Consider the following 19,506-nt stretch of genomic DNA (forward strand, 5'->3'; position numbering starts at 1 on the left):
TTCGGGAATTCCTCTGGAATGTCCTTCGGGAATTCCTCTGGAATGTCCTTCGGGAATTCCTCTGGAATGTCCTTCGGGAATTCCTCTGGAATGTCCTTCGGGAATTCCTCTGGAATGTCCTTCGGGAATTCCTCTGGAATGTCCTTCGGGAATTCCTCTGGAATGTCCTTCGGGAATTCCTCTGGAATGTCCTTCGGGAATTCCTCTGGAATGTCCTTCGGGAATTCCTCTGGAATGTCCTTCGGGAATTCCTCTGGAATGTCCTTCGGGAATTCCTCTGGAATGTCCTTCGGGAATTCCTCTGGAATGTCCTTCGGGAATTCCTCTGGAATGTCCTTCGGGAATTCCTCTGGAATGTCCTTCGGGAATTCCTCTGGAATGTCCTTCGGGAATTCCTCTGGAATGTCCTTCGGGAATTCCTCTGGAATGTCCTTCGGGAATTCCTCTGGAATGTCCTTCGGGAATTCCTCTGGAATGTCCTTCGGGAATGCCTCTGGAATGTCCTTCGGGAATGCCTCTGGAATGTCCTTCGGGAATTCCTCTGGAATGTCCTTCGGGAATTCCTCTGGAATGTCCTTCGGGAATTCCTCTGGAATGTCCTTCGGGAATTCCTCTGGAATGTCCTTCGGGAATTCCTCTGGAATGTCCTTCGGGAATTCCTCTGGAATGTCCTTCGGGAATTCCTCTGGAATGTCCTTCGGGAATTCCTCTGGAATGTCCTTCGGGAATTCCTCTGGAATGTCCTTCGGGAATTCCTCTGGAATGTCCTTCGGGAATTCCTCTGGAATGTCCTTCGGGAATTCCTCTGGAATGTCCTTCGGGAATTCCTCTGGAATGTCCTTCGGGAATTCCTCTGGAATGTCCTTCGGGAATTCCTCTGGAATGTCCTTCGGGAATTCCTCTGGAATGTCCTTCGGGAATTCCTCTGGAATGTCCTTCGGGAATTCCTCTGGAATGTCCTTCGGGAATTCCTCTGGAATGTCCTTCGGGAATTCCTCTGGAATGTCCTTCGGGAATTCCTCTGGAATGTCCTTCGGGAATTCCTCTGGAATGTCCTTCGGGAATTCCTCTGGAATGTCCTTCGGGAATTCCTCTGGAATGTCCTTCGGGAATTCCTCTGGAATGTCCTTCGGGAATTCCTCTGGAATGTCCTTCGGGAATTCCTCTGGAATGTCCTTCGGGAATTCCTCTGGAATGTCCTTCGGGAATTCCTCTGGAATGTCCTTCGGGAATTCCTCTGGAATGTCCTTCGGGAATTCCTCTGGAATGTCCTTCGGGAATTCCTCTGGAATGTCCTTCGGGAATTCCTCTGGAATGTCCTTCGGGAATTCCTCTGGAATGTCCTTCGGGAATTCCTCTGGAATGTCCTTCGGGAATTCCTCTGGAATGTCCTTCGGGAATTCCTCTGGAATGTCCTTCGGGAATTCCTCTGGAATGTCCTTCGGGAATTCCTCTGGAATTTCCTTCGGGAATTCCTCTGGAATTTCCTTCGGGAATTCCTCTGGAATTTCCTTCGGGAATTCCTCTGGAATTTCCTACAGGAATTCCTCCGGAATTTCCTACAGGAATTCCTCTGGAGTTTCCTACAGGAATTCCTCTGGAATTTCCTTCGGGAACTCCTATGGAATTTCCTACGAGAATTTCTCTTGAGTTATCTTTGGGAATTTATCTGGATATTTCTTCGGGAATTTTTCTTGAATTTCCTCTTGAATTTCCTTCGGGAATTCCTCTGGAGTTTTCATCGGGTATTCCTCTGAGAATTCCTTCATAAACTCTTCAGGGAGTTTCTTCGGATGTTCCTGCTTGTATTTCACTGAAAGCCCCTTCAGGAATTGACCATGAAATTTCTTTAGGAATTCCTCTAGATTTCTCTGGAAGTTCCTTCAGGAATTTCACTGGAAATCTCTTTAGGAAATCCTCTGGAAGTTCTTCAGTAATTCTTGAAGGAACTTCCAGAAGAATTACTAAAAGAACCTCCAGAGAAATTCCAGGAGCAGCATCCAAAGGAATTACTGAAGAGGTTTCCAGTGAAATTTTTGAAAGAAATTTCAGAGGATTTCGGGAACGAACCCCAGTGGAATATCTGAAAGAACATCCAAAAGAATTCCTAAAGAAACTTCAGGAACATGGCCAAGTGGTTTCACATAGAAAAGTTGTACTTGTAATAGTCACCGACAAGCTGGCGCTGAAATTTCTAGAAGTTTGTTAGGTCGCATACTAGGGTTTGTGTCATGTAGGTGAATGGCCACTTCCCTGAAGGCATGTCCCCTAGTCCGGAACATGGTCAAGTGGTTCCGAAAAGAAAAGTCATCCTTGTAACAATCACCAACGAGCTGGCACTGAAAATTCATGAAGTTTGGCTCAGGTCGGTTAGTAGCCACTTCCCTGGGGGCATGGCCTCTAGTCAGAAATATGGCCAAATGGTTCCACCAAAAAAGGTCAACTTTGTAATGGTCACCAAAGAGCTGGTACTGAAAATTCAAGAACTTTGATAGGTCGCATGCAAGGGTTTGTTTCATGTCGGTAAGTGGCCACTTCCCCGGGGGCATGGCCTCTAGTTCGGAACATGGCCAAATTGATCCACAAAGAAAAGTCATCCTTGTAATGGTCACCAACGACCTGGCACTGAAAATTCATGAAGTTTGATAGGTCGCACGTTAGGGTTTGGCTCAGGTTTGTAATTGGCCACTTCCCCGAGGGCGTGGCCTTCAGTCCGGAACATGGCCAAGTGGTTGCACAAAGAAGGGTCATCCTTGTAATGATTACCAACGAGCTGGCACCGAAAATTCATGAAGTTTGATAGGTCGCACGTTAGGGTTTGGCTCAGGTCTGTAATTGGCCACTTCCCCGGGGGCGTGGCCTTCAGTCCGGAACATGACCAAGTGGTTCCACAAAAAAGGGTCATCTTTGTTATGATCACCAACGAGCTGGCACCGAAAATTCATGAAGTTTGATAGGTCGCACGTTAGGGTTTGGCTCAGGTCGGTAATTGGCCACTTCCCTGGGGGCGTGGAATCTGTAACATGGCCAGGTGGTTCCCAGAGAGTTCATGAATGCTTGCGGATATTGTCGAAACATTTTACCGAGTTTTTGTAGGATAAATAGCCTAAAAATAATGCGAAAACCATCAAGCTGATGACAAATTCTAGAGTTCTCTGGTCCAAGATAATCTATTACCCCAACGGAATCCGGAATATCTCCGGAACCACTTGGCCAATCCAATCCATCCTTGGATCGTCAAAACTAGGGAAAAATCCTGATCCAACCGAGCCAAGAGAATTAAAATCGGTTAAGATTTGACTAAGTTAGAGCAAATTGAAGGTAAAAATGATGTGCCAAAAAGTATGTTAGTACAGCAAAGGTTAATAAGTGTTTTCCGAATACTCGGAAACGCAGTTTCGCAAAAACTGGACAGTTACATATCAAATTATACGAAGTTCCATAATCGGATTCACAACTATCACATGCAAATGAATCAGCTTGCTGAATATTCGCCATGTGATAGCTGAGTCGGCAGTGGCCAGTCAACGCTTTGACCAGAATGCTGCAATTCTGCTTTGACAGATTTATAAGATACTTTGCCACCCTTGGAGATGCCTCAGTACAATACAATTTGGTTGGACGACATGACTCCAAACTATTCCAGTATTGTCTGTGTTGAGTAGCAGCCCAGGTATGAATCTGAAGCTTTACCCAACACTTCGATATCGGAATAGCTGGCTCAGGGCCAATGAAGTCATGTGATGCTCCAGTGCGAGCTAACTCACCAGTCCATTCATTTCCAGCGATGGAAGAATGACCAGGCACCCAAACAAGTTGAACAGCGTTTGCTGAATTCAGCTCCTCGATTTAAGTTCGATAAGCGATAACTATCTTCGACCTGGAGTTGGCCGACGCAAGTGCTTTAATAGCAGCCTGGCTATCTGAACAGAAGTATATTACTTTGCCCATTACGTGCTGCTGAAGTGCTGATTGCACTCCGCACATAAGAGCAAAGATTTCGGCCTGGAAAACGGTGCAGTGTCTACCAAGTGAGTATTTAAGACTGATATAGCCTTAGCTCACCAGAATAAACACCAGCACCTGCTCGACCTTCGAGAAGGGAGCCATCAGTGTAACATACGATGCCGTCTGAAATACTTCTTTCCAGATATCCAGATGTCCACTCTTCCCGGGAAGGGAATTTCGTGGAAAATGTTCTATATGGGAAATTACAAGCAATTGTAAAATCACTTGGAGCAAGGACAATTTTGTCCCAATTCACCAAAAGTGGAAACAACGAGGTGTGTGTTGGACTGCGGTTCACAGGAGTTTCCTCTAGTAAACCGAGAACCCATAGGCGGTAAGTGCAAGAAAGTGCTTCTTGTTTGAGATGAATGTGTAGTGGGGCAACGTCAAAGAGAACTTCGAGTGCTGCCGTGGGAGTTGAAGAGAAAGCTTCAGACATCGCCATTAAGCACGTCCTTTGGAGATGGCCTAATTTTGATTGACTCACTTCGCCCTTTTGCCACCACACAAGACATCCATAGGCCAATACCCAAGCAGCACACAAGCCACAAAGGAGTGTCGACAGCGCAGGTTTTTGGTTGGACACGAGTCATTTTGAAGTTATTCTGCCTTTGAGTTGAAATTACATGAATGTAGCTCCTGTACAACCAAAAACCTGCGTTGTCGACACTCCTCTGTGACTTGTGTGCTGCTTGGGTAGTGGTCGAACCACAGTTCTGTAAATCGGTTTGATATACTTCGGTTTTAGACCCCAAGCTGCACCAAAGGTATGCCGGCATTTTCCGAAGGCCATACAAGCTTTCTTGATTTTGAATTCAACATGAGGTGTCCAGGAAAGCTTGGAATCAAGAATGACTCTAACGTACGTTTTCTAAAATTCAGGAAAAAATGATCATGTGGTTTATGGACAGCCCCAGAGGCACGTTATCTAAGAAAACACCCAAGCAGGATTGCTTTTGAGCGAATGCCTTTTCGATATCGTAAAGAACCATGTGTAAAGGAGTCACAGTGGACTTTCCAGATTGGTAAGCAATTGGTTCACATGAAGAAGCACATTGGCCAGATGAACATCACGGGTGTGATAATCGACAATGTGTTCCAAGCATTTCAGAAGAAAAGTGTTCAAACTGATAGGTCTGAAACTCTTTGCTTCTTCACACGACCCACTTTGGGAATAAATTTTACAGTAATATCCCGCCAGGATTTAGGAATATACACTGTAGAAAAAATGCAAACAAGTATTTGTTTCAAAACATGTTTGAAATGATCAAATCCCTTCTGAAGCAAAATATGATAAATCCCATCTGCCCCAGGTGATTTGAAAGAAGCTTAGCTATTAAGTGTCCATTCAATCGATTCTAAAGTTATGATACTCCCAGCCAAAGCTAAAGCATCATAACTACAAGAAAAGACATCAGGTTCATCCGAAGATGTAATATCTACACATCCGGGGAAGTGTGTATTGAATAAACATTCCAAAACTTTTAAACCAGAGGAGGGTGAAATCACCATTTGGCTTCAGTCAGACTGGAAGCATTTGTACAAAGGTTTTTTCCAGCCGGATCGTTCAGCAGACTAAAGAGCATTCTGGTAGGCCTTGCGAGCCGACCTGAAAGCCTCCGATCCAGCAGAACGTCGTCTGTTCCAACTCTTTCTACAATGTTTCCTGAGCTTCGCCAGATCAGTGTTCCACCAAGGGGTTCCTCTTGTGGTCTTCACAGACCGCAGAGGGCAAGCTTCTTCTAAAGCTTCCATGATGAAGGCCATTGTAGTATCAACGGCATCATCTAAATCACTTAGAGTGTCAATGGTGAGTATCCATGAAATTTGGCTGCAACCAAATCGGTAAAAAGTTCCCAGTTGGTTGACCGGGGGTTCCTGAAACGCAAAGTTTGCGAACTAACATTCACATGTTCAAACAAGATGTAGATGGTCAGATAAAGATTCTTCATCTGACACATGCTAATTGATCAGCTCGTGACTAATTCTGCTAGAGAAAAGCGTTATGTCTAACACTTCCTCTCTAGCAGATAACATGAAGGTTGGGCGGTTGCCTATGTTAAGTAATCCAAGATCTGTACTACTTAAGTATTTTATCAAACTGGATCCTCTCAAAATGATGTCTGAGCTGCCCCAGATTATACGGTGAGCATTAGCATCACTACCAACAATTAGCGGAAGGCCTTTTGAAGTTCAGTATGCGATGACTTGAAAGCACCCGTAGGGGATGGCTCATCATGCGGTAGATAAACCGAACAATAGACGTATTTCCTATTGAGATTTCCAACAGATACATCTATTGTGATGGTATACTTCCCTTAATTTCCATGTTCTAATAGAAAGTAGAACATTACAAATCTGGAACCCAAAATTTGAACGCTTTCCTAAGCTATATCATTCTAATGTAGACCAATTCTCGCTATTGTTGAACGGATCACTTCGGTAGCCATAATTGAACATTTTGTTATGTTTTCATTTTAAATTTTTATGGGAGTTTCAAAAGGGTTAGGGGGGAGGGTGAACCGGGGTTCCTTGGGGCTTCTAAGAGTAATTTTAGAGATTTTTATAACAAGTTCCAAAGCGTATCAAACTTTTTTCATCCCATTGAATTGTTACTAAATGTGGTCCATTGTAAAATCAAACAATTTATTTAAAAAAAAAAAAATTAGCACTTCTAGATCATTGCCAATATAGACATCAAAAATGCAGATGGTACTCAATATTCAATTTGTTACGTTGCACATTTCATTCTCAACCAAGATCATTGCTAATGAATGATCCTCCCAAACTGACGTCACCACCAATAATCAACCGTGACATCACCAAACTCACTTCCACCCCCGATCTCGTAAAAGGCAACTTGTCTCTGCGGCGGCGGCGTCGGCATCACATTCTTCCAGTCAGAACCCCACAACAACCATTCAACTTATTAACCTCATACCGTACAGCTCTTCACCTCGATTAGTCTTCGACGATGACGGTAAACTCCGCAGCCAAACAGGCAAACAACGCATCGGATGAATGGCCCACAGTGCCACAGCAAAAGGCCATAAAGCGCGTTGGCGGATCTCGGAACTACCGCCACTACTGCTGACTGATCTGAATGATACCTACTCTTCCCCACCCGCCTTTGACTGAACGCGTTGCTGGCTGACGATGGAAACAAGTTATTATTTTTAAGGCTACGTGACATGTGTATTTCGCAGAAAATGCTAATGTTGAAATTTGCTATTCACAGCGGAAGCACCACACACAGGCGCATTTAATGATGATGGAGGAGTATGATTCCGACCCGATGACGACGACGACGACCACAGGTCGTGCTGATCCTAAAATGCCAATTCCGAATGAACAATATCGGATCATTTCAACGCCGCAGTGTGTTTCTGTTTTATGCCTACGCTGTGATTGAAAGATCTTCTTCGACTCAGGCTGAGGCTTTGACACTGATCTTATATTTGCCCGCGCGTTTATGGTTGATTTGCAGGCCTTTTATGGCATCTTCGCTGGCATCTCGTCGTGTATCCATGTTGCCGGTTTATGTGTCTTTAGCTAAAGTAAAGTGCGAAACACGCACTTCCTGATGCGGTGCGGTCAGTTTGTTATTTTTTGTTGTCAGAAGAGAATGCTCCTGCTCAGGCTCACGAAATTACAAACCCGTTGTAGTTGCAGCAAACTTCAGTCAAGAAGCCGCTTTGTTCATCAAGGACCAGTTTCATACAGATTATCGACCTGAGCAATGTTGTTTTTTTTAGGTTGACATTAGCAGAATAGTGAACTGACTTGTTTGGTTATAGCAGGGCTGCCCAACGTACGGCCCGCGGGCCGGATCCGGCCCGCGAGGGCATTTTGTGTGGCCCGCGGCACCAATGATGGTAAATACCGTCTACCCCCGTTTGTTTGACCTCATCTAATCTGAACACTTTTTAATTTGACCCCCTCTAATCTGCACATCGTTCAAACGTCATTTTGCTGATGGAACGGGGTGAAACGGAACGCAGAGTCAAAACAAAACAGCAAAAAGGGTTACCACCAGTGTGTTTTTCGATGCCCACAGGGTTGCTAGAAGTTCAAATTAAAAAAATAAGCCCCGTTGGTTTAAATGAAGTGCTATTCAAACCAACGGAGGTGGACGGTACCAATAATACAATACAATACAGTAATACAATTCGGCCAAAGCAGTGATAGGTATTTTTAAATATTTTCGTTTTTCAAGTGAAATAAAAATATACATAAATCGATATTTTAGAGTGTATTACGATTAATTAAAGTGTATAAATGTTTAAACACTTAATTTTAATTTACAGATTGCGACGAAGTATCTGATTATGTCAACTTGAAAGTTTTGTAAACTTTTGAGAACTATTTTAGAAAAAAAAACAAAAAAAAATATTTCAGCGAGGACATCGAGTTACTTTAGAAATAAATAAATAACAATAACAAATCCAAATTCTCGAGCACTCAAAGATTCTATTTTTGTCGTGAGATTTTAGCAAACTCTGATACAAAATACATCGAAACATTATTAAAATCCAGCGTAGAATCCTGCATTATGAATGCCATTGCATTTCTTAATATTGACACGAACTTCAATGTTCTGCAAGAATTTTCATATATTTAGTAAGTATCGATGTTCCGTTAGAAACTCAAAAGTGTTGAAACAATAGTTTATTTCTCATCTTTAGAAATAAATAATTTCGAGTTGAAGCCATTACCTTGAACAGCAAAGCTCAGATTTTTTTTTTTTAACAATTTCAATTTCTGGCCCGACAACTGGTATGGAGTGTCACTTGTGGCCCGCGACTGTAAAAGGTTGGGCAGGCCTGGGTTATAGTGATAGATAAGTCGTGTACGAGTTTTGTCTCCGTGTAGGCTGACTTTAGCAGATCGAAAAATCGTGCTCTCTGCGCTCCACGCCTTCTTTTGCCAGCAGGCTCAGTTGCAAACACAAGCTTTGCAGGGTTTTTGTCCGGCATTCTTGCAACGTGCCCTGCCTACCGTATCCTTCCTGCTTTGGCCACCTTCTGGATGCTGGGTTCGCCGTAAAGTGCACCGTTCTCCTGCCCACCGCCGGAGATCGTCCTCAGCACATGGGCCTCGAAAATTCCGAGTGCTTGCAGGTCCTCCTCGAGCATGGTCCATGGCTCGTGTCCGTAGAAGACCACCGGTCTTATTAGCGTTTTGTACATGGTGTATTTGGTGCGTGGGTAAATCTTTTTCGACCGCAGTTTCTTCTGGAGCCCGTAGTAGGCCCGACTTCCGCTGATGATGCGCCTCAGAATTTCACGACTCACGTTGTTGTCAGCTGTCAGTAAGGATCCGAGGTAGACGAATTCCTCCACCACCTCGAAAGTATCCCCGTCTATCGTAACATTACTACCCAGACGTATCCGGTCGTGTTCGGTTCCGCCTACCAGCATGTACTTTATTTTTGAGGCAGTCCGACCTTTGGTGCTTTGCGTTACAGGCGGGTGTACAGCTCTGCCACCGTTCCAAATGTTCTGGCAATAATGTCCATGTCGTCCGCAAAGCACACAAATTGACCGGATTTTGTGAAAATCGTTTCCCGGCTGTTGAGCCCGGCTCGTCGCATCACACCTTCCAGAGCGATGTTGAATAGTAGGCAGGAAAGTCCATCACCTTGTCGTAGTCCCCGTCAAGATTCGAATGAACTGGATAGTTCACCCGAAACCCTTACGCAGTTTTGCACACCGTCCATCTTTGCTTTAATCAATCTAGTCAGCTTCCCAGCAAAGCCATTTTCGTCCACGATTCTCCATAGCTTTGTGCGGTCGATACTGTAGTATGCCGCTCGAAGTCGATGAACAAGTGATGCGTTGGGACCTGGTATTTACGGTTTTTCTGGAGGATTTGCCGTATGGTAAAGATTTGGTCCGTTGTCGACCGGTCGTCGATGAAGCCGGCTTGATAACTTCCCACGAACTCATTTGTTTTAGGTGACAGACGACGGAAGATGATATGGGATAGCACTTTGTAGGCAGCATTCAAAATAGTGATCGCCCTGAAGTTCTCACATTCCAAATGGTCGACTTTCTTGTGAATGGGCCAGATTACACCTCCCTTCCACTCCTTCGGTAGCTGTTCGGTTTCCCAGATCCTGACTATCAGCCGATGCAGGCAGGTAACCAACTTTGCTGGTCCTATCTATAGTTCAGCTGCTTTGTTGGTTTTGAGCTGGTGAATGACATCCTTATCTTCCTCTGCGTGGGAGTTGGTTCATTTCCGTCCTCCGTTGCACTAGCGTCGTCGTCGTTCCCTCCGTTGCCGTGGGCTCCCGTCCCGAGCAAAGGCGGATAACAAAATGATAACAAGTTCTGTTACCTGGTTATCATTCGTTTGATAATTGAGTTTGTTATCATTTAGGTTGAATTAAGAGCCAACATAACAAAAATGATAACTCAAATTTACTCCACGAATACCAAAATGATAAGAAGTTATGTTATCATTGAGTTCAAGTTGATAACTAATTGTGTTATACGATATTTTATTCAATATTACATTTAGTTATCAACATGAAAAAATACAGCTGATTGATAACAGGTTTTGTTATCATTTAGTTATTATTCCGAGCTATTTTATCGACCAAAATAGTAAAAAATCTACTTTACCGACATGATCAGCAGTAGAAAAAAGTTTCTTATAATTATAACCCATGTTTTCAACTATTGCACCCAGTGGGTCTCGAACTCTGATCGAGTGATTATCAGGCACAGCCGATAGCCCCTATACCAACGGAACTCAGTGAGAGGGAGAGTGGTTGAAGGCTACGCTTTCGTACTGCAGTCGTATTGAAGATGAAAAGCGGAATCTATTTTTAGATTCGAGGTCCAGCAGACCCTTAGTTTTGAGAAAGCTTTGAAATGTGTGTTTGGAAGCTGATTACATATTTTGTTATCATTTAGTATTTTTATGTTATCGCGATAGACCAAAATTATTGAGGTCGGTTTTCTCGATAGGGCGATGGAAGTGCTAGTGAAAAATCCGGGTTCAGAATCGCGCTACAATATTCGTTGGTCAGTCGGTTTTCTCGATAGGGCGATGGAAGTGCGAGTGAAAAATCCGGGATCAGAATCGCGCTACAATATTCGTTGGTCAGTCGGTTTTCTCGATAGGGCGATGGAAGTGCGAGTGAAAAATCCGGGTTCAGAATCGCGCTACAATATTCGTTGGTCAGTCGGTTTTCTCGGTAGGGCGATGGAAGTGCGAGTGAAAAATCCGGGTTCAGAATCGCGCTACAATAATCGTAGATCAGTCGGTTTCCACGGTAGGGCGATGGAAACGCGAGCACGAAATCCGGGATCAGTGGTCATCGTGATCAAATAAATCATAATCGTGATGAAGACCGCGACGTGTATTTCCATATAACTAGTGGATCATATCACCTAACAGAGGTGGCTCCTAGATCCACACCTTACCCTACCCTACTAACCACCATTCCTTCCCGTGACAACTGTGGGGATGCTGTGGATTCCACGGTTTCTAGTAGCAACGGTTGTTGAACTAACATTCCTTCCCTTTCCTGATGACCGTAAGGACGTGGCCAGCGCCGTTATTGACTTTAAATAGCTGAACTCTCGAATTGTGCACATTGAGAATGGTTAGCTAGTCCCAAGCTTTCACATTCATTGGCTCTCTGTGCTACTTCGATTGTTCTGGTCAATCACGGAGTAGCAACTACGATGTGTACGGTTATCTTTGCTTTGCTTTGCTTTGCTTTGCTAGCGCGATAGACAAAAATTATTGATAACTAAATTTGTAATCATCTGATTATCATAAATTGGAGAATATCATAACAAAAATAACAAAGTGATAACACCGATAACAAAGTTTATTATCAAAGTGATATCACTTAGTTATCCGCCTTTGCTCGGGACGTGCCTACGTTCTCCAAGTCGTTCAGGTGCCGATCGAAGTGCTACTTCCACCTTTCGATCACCTCACGTCCGTCCGTCAAGAGGCCTCCGTCTTTATCCCTGCGTCATTGATGGCTGCTTTCACTGTACTCCAGCAGTCCACTAGAGGGGCCTCATCGAGCTCGCCCTCGTCTGGCAACGCGGTCTCGAGATTCTGCGCGTATGCTGAGGCGACATATGCTCTTAAACCATGTCTTAAACGCTTCGAAACTCCTCCAAACCCCCATGAAACCTCCGTGAAATTCACCTGCGAGCCTCTGAAGCTATCTTAAATTCCCATGAAACCTCCTGAAACGCCCTGAAACGATTCGAAACGCCTTGAAATATTTAGAAATGTTTTGGAACGCCCCTAAAACTCCCATGGATCCTCCGTGAAATTTACCTAAGAGCCTCTCAAGCACTCTTGAACTCCTCTGAAACCTCCTGAAACGCTCTGAAACGCATTCAAACGCCTTGAAACGGTTTTAAATGTCTCTGGAACCCCCATGAAGCTCTCTGAAACACATTGAAACGCCTTGAAACGCCTCTGAAACTCACATGAAATTCACTTCAGAGCTTCTGAAGCCCCTTAAACCACTACTCAAACGTCCCGAAACGCTTTCAAACGTCTCTGAAAGTATCGTGAAGCTCACCGGAGATCTTATAAAGACCCCTGAAAGCCTTGTGAAACCCCCTGAAACGCTTTGAAACGTTCAGAAACGTTTCTCTCCTTTGGTTCAAAAATTAAAGACGTTATACTTCTAAAATTATGCTTTATTCAAACGGTGACAAGTGTGTAGATAGCTTGATGTTAATATACATGTTAATGAGAACAAAGGAAAAAAGTTGTAATTTGAGTCTCCTTTCAAAGAATGGAAAATAAACAAGATGCCTGATGTATGACAGTGATTAAAAACATGGAGAAAGCTATTTATTTTGAAGGATGGTTTGTCATTACCAAGTCGCTAGTTTCTTTCGCGAATTTGTTTTTCAATGTCATTCTAAATTCCTTCTGTGATTTCTTGTGAATATGTTCTGTAATGCCGAAGAGATTTTTTTCAACAATTTTAACGTGATTTTTTTTCAAAAAGGTACACCGGGGCAAGTTGAAATGGGTAGGGCAAGATGAAACACGAAGTTTTGAAACAGATTTCAATACAATTTGATAATTTATCTTTTTTAAAAGATTGTTTGAATCAAAAACTATGCGTTATGGAAATCAAACTGTTTATCATCATTAGAAAACGTCATGTTAACCCGCTGTTTCATCTTGCCCCGCCCGTTTCAACTTGCCCCGGTGTACCTTAATGCTTTCAGATATTCCTGCGGTAATATCTTCGACAGTTCTCTGGAAACTTACTCCAAAAATTTTACAGGCAATTCTTTTAGAAATTTCTTTTGTTATTATCTGGAGACCTTCTTCGTCACTTCCTTTTTAAAATCCTTCAGCAAATTCTTTGGCAATTTCCTCTGTAATTATTTTTGAACTTCGTTTGAACAAAAAATCCGGCTTTTTTGAGATATTTTTGTTAATTTTTTATTGATAAATTCTCCTACAATTTGTTTGGAAATTGTATTGTAAGTTCCTTCCTGGCATTATCTTTGGAAAATCTTCAAGCAATAAGTTTGGAAATTTAGCAGGCAATCACTTCAAAAGTTTCTTCAAAAAATTTCTTTCACTATCATTTGAGAATTTCTGCGAAAATTTCTATGTGGTTTTTTTTTGAAAATTTCTGGAAACTCACTTGAAGTATTTTTCTATTCTTTGGTTATAAACTCGTTTGGCAATTTCTTTTGTAAATGCTATCGCATACTTTAAGAACTGCTTCGGCAATTCTTAATGAAATTCCTTTTGCATTTTTTGATTTTTTTTCCAAAGGAGCTGTAAATTCTTTCGGAAAATTCTCAGCCAATTTTAACAACTTTTTTTTGAGATTTCGTAGGAAATTTCTCAAATAGTTTTTGGTAATTTCTTCGATGATTATTTCGAGAATTATGTTGAATTGAATTGAATCGTTATTTCCATTTTCAAACTCCTTTAGCTATTCTTTTGGAAAACGCAATATTTTAAAATTACTTAGTAAATGGTTGGAAAGTATTTCCAACTGGGAATTTCCAAATATTTGTGAAGAAATGGCAGAATTCCCATATTCCGAAGTAAATGTGGAAGGAGTTCCTAAAATGATTGCCTCAGAACTTTCCAAGTAAATGGTAGGATAAATTTTTAGAGAAATTGCCAAAATATCCTTTTTTAGGACAATTAAAAGATAATTCAAGATAAGAAAATAAATTTCCAAAGAAAGTAGCATAGACATTTATGAAGGAATAACTGGAGGAATTCCAAAGGAATTGCTGGACAAACTTCGAATGAATTAACATTTTTTTTCCAAAAAAGTTGCCGAAGAAACTGCGATACAAATTTCAATAGAGCTACCAGAAATTCTCAAAAACAAACTTGCAAAACAAATTTCCAAAGTATTTATCGAAGAAGTTCCGAAGAAACTGCTGCAAAAATTTCCAAATTTGTTTCCGAGGAAACTCTCAAAGGAATTAACGAACAAATTTCACAGACATTACTGAAGAAACTCACCAAGGAATTGCCAAAGAAGTTTAAAACCAAAGAATCAATAATGTAATTTTCCCAGGAATACATATACGAATTAAAATATTTTGTCGAAACTGAATACCAATGCACAATCGAAGAAATTGAAAAAAAAATTACGTGAAAATCACCGGAAAAACTCAAAGGAATTCATAAAAAGTTCCTAACCTGTTCATAAAGAAATACATATTTTCAGCATTATTGCGGATTTTACCCTGTAATAAACTCACATGCGGAAAATGTTGTTCCACCAAAACATTGTCACAACCCTCTAGATTGAGTTTTGCCACCGCTAACAAAAACAGCATTGAACGCACTCTCTCGGTTGGTGCAATGAATACATGGTTGGGGAGCGGACCTGGTGTAATGGTTAGAACACTTGACTATCACGCCGAGGACCTGGGATCGAATCCCACTCCCGACAAACTCGCAAAATGTGAGTTCTTCCTTCGGAAGGGAAATAAAGCGTGGGTCCCGAGATGAACTAGCCTAAGGCTAAAAATCTCGTTAATACAGATAAAAAAAAATACATGGTTCGTTCAGCTGCTAAATGCCATGCAATCTGACGTGTGAATATTTATGTTTCCTTTTTGAAGATTTGCTCGAAAATCTATCAACGAATGAAAAATGCAATATTTGAAATTTTGTGATAATTTCGAAGTTGTTAGACTTCATGCTTTCCAAAATAGTTTTGAAAAATTATTCTTATGTACACGTGATTGAATAAAGAAGACAATTCACACCGTCTTCAGCCAGAGGCTGAACACATTACTTACACTAGACAACAGACAACACACAGAATACTCAGTGGCCCAGTGATGAATTTTTCGTTTGACGAAAAGTTTCCACCGACTGGAGCGGGAACCGAACCCACACTCCGAGGCTTACGATACGCCTAGACGACTGCCGCCGCTAACCGCACGGCCACGAAGCCCACTAATAAAACTAATAAAACAAAAAGTTTATGAATATGTATAATGTCAAAACCAAAATTACTAATTTTATGTTTTAACCGTAATTTTGTGAATATTTTAAAGTATTGAAACTATTTGAAACTATTCTAGAAAGCTATTCTCATGTATACGAAATTGTATTCAAGCAATAAAACAAAAAGGTTGCTATAGGTATTGTGGTCACTTCACGAAATACAAATTTCCTGTATTTCAAGTATTTTATTAAAGATTTCATAGTAGTAGGTATTCATACTTCCCACGGTTGTTGTGAAAGAGAATTCAATGTTTTAAACCATTTAACCACCAATTTTAGTGTCAGTGTGTTCAATTCGATGATACGCAATATCTGTACAATCCAACATTACTTTGTTTCATCAAGGCTGAGGAAAGTCCAACAACTCGCCTCAATGTATCCAATACGGATTTTAAACCACTGAAGATTCAATTAAGTGATTCATGCTTCCAGCATTACTCAAGCCGAACAGCCGCCACCACCGTCAGTTTTTAGTTCGTTTGTTCAACCATTTTTTTTCCGGTGCTCTCGGTCTCGTCACCTTGACTATGACTCGAGAAGAGTGATTGAACGGAGATTCGCCCATTTATGGAGAGGCCCTGTCAAGTATGGTCCTCTCATGGTCAACTCGAGTAGGTATGTGATGTTTACGGCTTTTCTGGGCAACAACGCAGGTCCAGTCACACTGGATACAGTATGCGGCAGGAAAAAATGCGAAAGTGTTTTTCAACTTTAAACCTCATTTTCGTCCATTTGACATTAACCAATCTATGTTTCAACGTTCCATGATCTATAATAGGCTATTTTTCTGAAAAGTTAATTAAAAAATTTCCCATTTTGGTCACTAACCTTTACAGGGCGGCGCCTGAAGATGAAGACAACCAGAATTTTCAAACCGCAGAAAATCACACAGGTCGCTTAATTTCGCATCTGATAAATCAAACTTTTTGATTTTCTCTACAATATCATCAAATATATGTACTTATTTCATCTGGTATGTGAAACTACATGACTCTGGACCAGTGCGATCTGGTTGTTCATCGAATTTGAGCTAATTTTGTTACTGTTATAGTCATTTTGTTTCATGACCATTGGGCGCGCAGTTTATTGATCTCCACTTATTAGGCCTATATTATCACATGTTAAACATCAAATATGTTCATTTTTATTTTTCAGTGCTAGAATATAGACATTGACTGATACACTGTCATGAAAAAATATTCATATATATCCCATATTTAGCGTGTAATAGTACCTTGAACTTTTCGCATTTTTTCCTGCCACACCCTGTATGTGGGGATTGCGGGGTTGGATGCAGCCAAGAATATGTTGGTTCAAAGTGTATAACGTTTTATAAACGAGTAAATTGGTATATGAAGCAGAGATGCTCTTCTTCTCATATCTTTTTTATCTGTTTTTCTTATTTAAAGAAACATAAAATGATCAATGTGTCATTTCGTCCCACTTTTCCCCAACCGCAACGCTGCAAGTGACGCTGAATATATAGCATACCTGTGAACTTTGGTTACGTTTCGAGCTTCATGCTTCGGGGGATTATCCACTGCAATCGGCGTGTTTGTTCCTGGTGCACAAATCTTTGACGGTCTGACGATGTGGATTTTATTGCACATAACCTTGCCTGTTGAGTAAGGTTATTAAACTGTACTCAGAGACGCATCCCATCCGGAAGTGGATGTCGTCAACTGTTGACGAATGACTCATTTAAGATTTATGGATCCGTATATCGTGTGGTATTGACGAAATGAAGAAAAATTGAAAAGAATCAACCACTGCATTCTTAGAACTTTTTCTTGCAATATGCTCTTCCTGGTCTATATTTTGCATTGATCATCAGATCTCAACTCATTGCTCCAACGAAAAAGATGCTTACAAACAAATGTATTCAATGAAATTCAACCAGATACTTTTCTTCCGCGGATCATCACCATACGGTAGGCGTTATTGCCCCATCAGGTCCATCTCAGAGCCGTTTCAATAGTAAATCACATGACATCATTCAGAACCAACAGTATCCAATCAGCGCAGCGTTGTTTTCTCATTCGTTGCGCCCACTCATTGAAAATCGCTCAAGAAGAATAAAAACAACTTTTAAAACGATTCTCATTCATCAAGTGGATCTTCCCATTTGCCAGAGAACAAACCATCTTGATGGGATCCAAAGTTTTCTAAAAACAACGCGAAAATGATGGCCATCCTGTAGAAAAGGCGAACAGGAAAGCGATATCCGCCAGTGTAAACAATTCTTAAGATACACCTTGCGCCTAGGCACCGATGAACGCTTCAAATTCGCTTCAATCCATCTTGATCTCGGACATGACATATTGTTTTTTTTTTTCTTTTGGTATTTTACAGAACACAATCGACGCAGCTGAATCATGACGACCACCCGGGAGAGGCGAGAGGAATATCACTCGAACGTGGTTCGAACACTTACCCCATCCAGACCACTTTCGCCTGGAACGCACACGACCGAATTCGACAGTAATTTAGGTGAGTTTTGATGGATGAATGTGGGGGAAAAGTCTAAAGCGAGCTCCTATGTGGACTGCCGGTACTGAGGATGCAGAAAGACTACAACAGCGTACCAGATGCTTTAAATTTTCTGTCTAATAAACATTTTATAAAAAAATTCTGGAAATTTATATGATATTTTTTTACAAGTTAAACCCATGGGTTCTTGAAGCATCGTGTCTAAAATACATATATGAAAGTTTCAGTATATTGTTTAGCAGTCATTGAGCTCACAACTTGGTCAAATTGTTTGCATCTGCAACTTCCCTTGATTCTTACTACATGTAGGTACATACATACCATTCTACCCGTATTGCATGGTTTAATTATATCACGTATTGCATGGTTTTAGAGCCTAAAACTATTAAAAGCCGCCATCTTTAATTTTGGGCCGACATCGTGGAATTTCGGGTCTCCAGTGTTGATTTCCGCACACAATTTGACAACCATGATTAAGCCTACAAAAATCGGTTTAGGGACAAAACGACGAAAGACAAAACGTCGGATGCCAAAAGGCCGAGTGCCAAAACGTCGAAAACGAGTAATATAAGCAAATAGGGCGTTCTTTATTCTTTTAAAGGAAACCCATTCTTTCACTTGTATCTTCCAACTAGTTCAGAGGGGAGCCTTCCTGAGACTCCCTGAAACATCATCTCAGGGTCGGCATGTTTCTTGACCATTTCTTAGCGGATAGGGAATATTTGCACTGTCAGTCATAAAAAAAACAACTCACGTCACGTCACGTTAAGTGCAACACTTTCCCACGTTCTCAATCGGTACTCTTACCTGTGTTAATCCTTTCCTTACTTCTTCGGGCCCCTTCTACTGGCATCCAGTGTTGCATTTGAACTAAACGCGAGCCAAAAATGAACTGAGCTTGGATGTGTCATCCATGTGCGTCCTGACCAAGGTTCTGCCCTAGGACTTTGTGACGCAACTGCATGCATGCGTTGTTGCGTGAAAATATGCGCCACAATAAAGTGGGACATTTTGCACCAAAATCCGGATTTTCCGCAATCCACGGTGACTGAACCGGTTCCCCCTCTCGATAGAGGATGAGTTTCTGAATCGAATCAGGCTAAGATTGCTAGAATTGCTGAAAAAATGGCAGAAAAATGACCACTTCAGTTTACCAGGTACCAGGGTGGGTACCAAATAAAACGTAAATTAAACAAAAATGTCCATTTACCTGTTTTAATGAGATTTGATGTGTTAAGGAAGCATGGCTGCATCTTATCGTGTTGATTCACACCATTCTCACTTCTAAAACACGCTTGAATCCCTATTGTGGTAAATTTTGTCCAAAATTTACGTTCAATGATGTTTATATTTAATATAACGGTCATTTTCAAGAAAATCAGCCCAAGTTGAGCATACATGCAAATTTCTTAATATATCATCACTAAAATTGTATTGTTTTATCCTTAGTTTATCCATTTGGTACAATACTTGGGATAACAACACTTAATTTAACCTTATGGACTC

The 19,506-nt window shown here is 41.5% G+C and overlaps 1 protein-coding gene across 3 annotated transcripts in view; it reads left to right on the top strand.

Annotated features, from left to right (window-relative positions):
- LOC109422889 (uncharacterized) overlaps positions 1–19,506 on the top strand; it is a 93,112-nt gene that overhangs the window by 38,809 nt on the left and 34,797 nt on the right. For all 3 annotated transcript variants that reach the window (XM_062853026.1, XM_062853028.1, XM_062853027.1), the window contains exon 3: positions 17,863–18,000. In XM_062853026.1, coding sequence (XP_062709010.1) covers positions 17,886–18,000 — 115 coding nt within the window. In that variant the 5' untranslated portion in view covers positions 17,863–17,885. The remainder of the gene's footprint in view (positions 1–17,862; positions 18,001–19,506) is intronic.

Source organism: Aedes albopictus, chromosome 2 (genome assembly GCF_035046485.1).
Source record: "Aedes albopictus strain Foshan chromosome 2, AalbF5, whole genome shotgun sequence".
Lineage (NCBI taxonomy): Eukaryota > Metazoa > Arthropoda > Insecta > Diptera > Culicidae > Aedes > Aedes albopictus.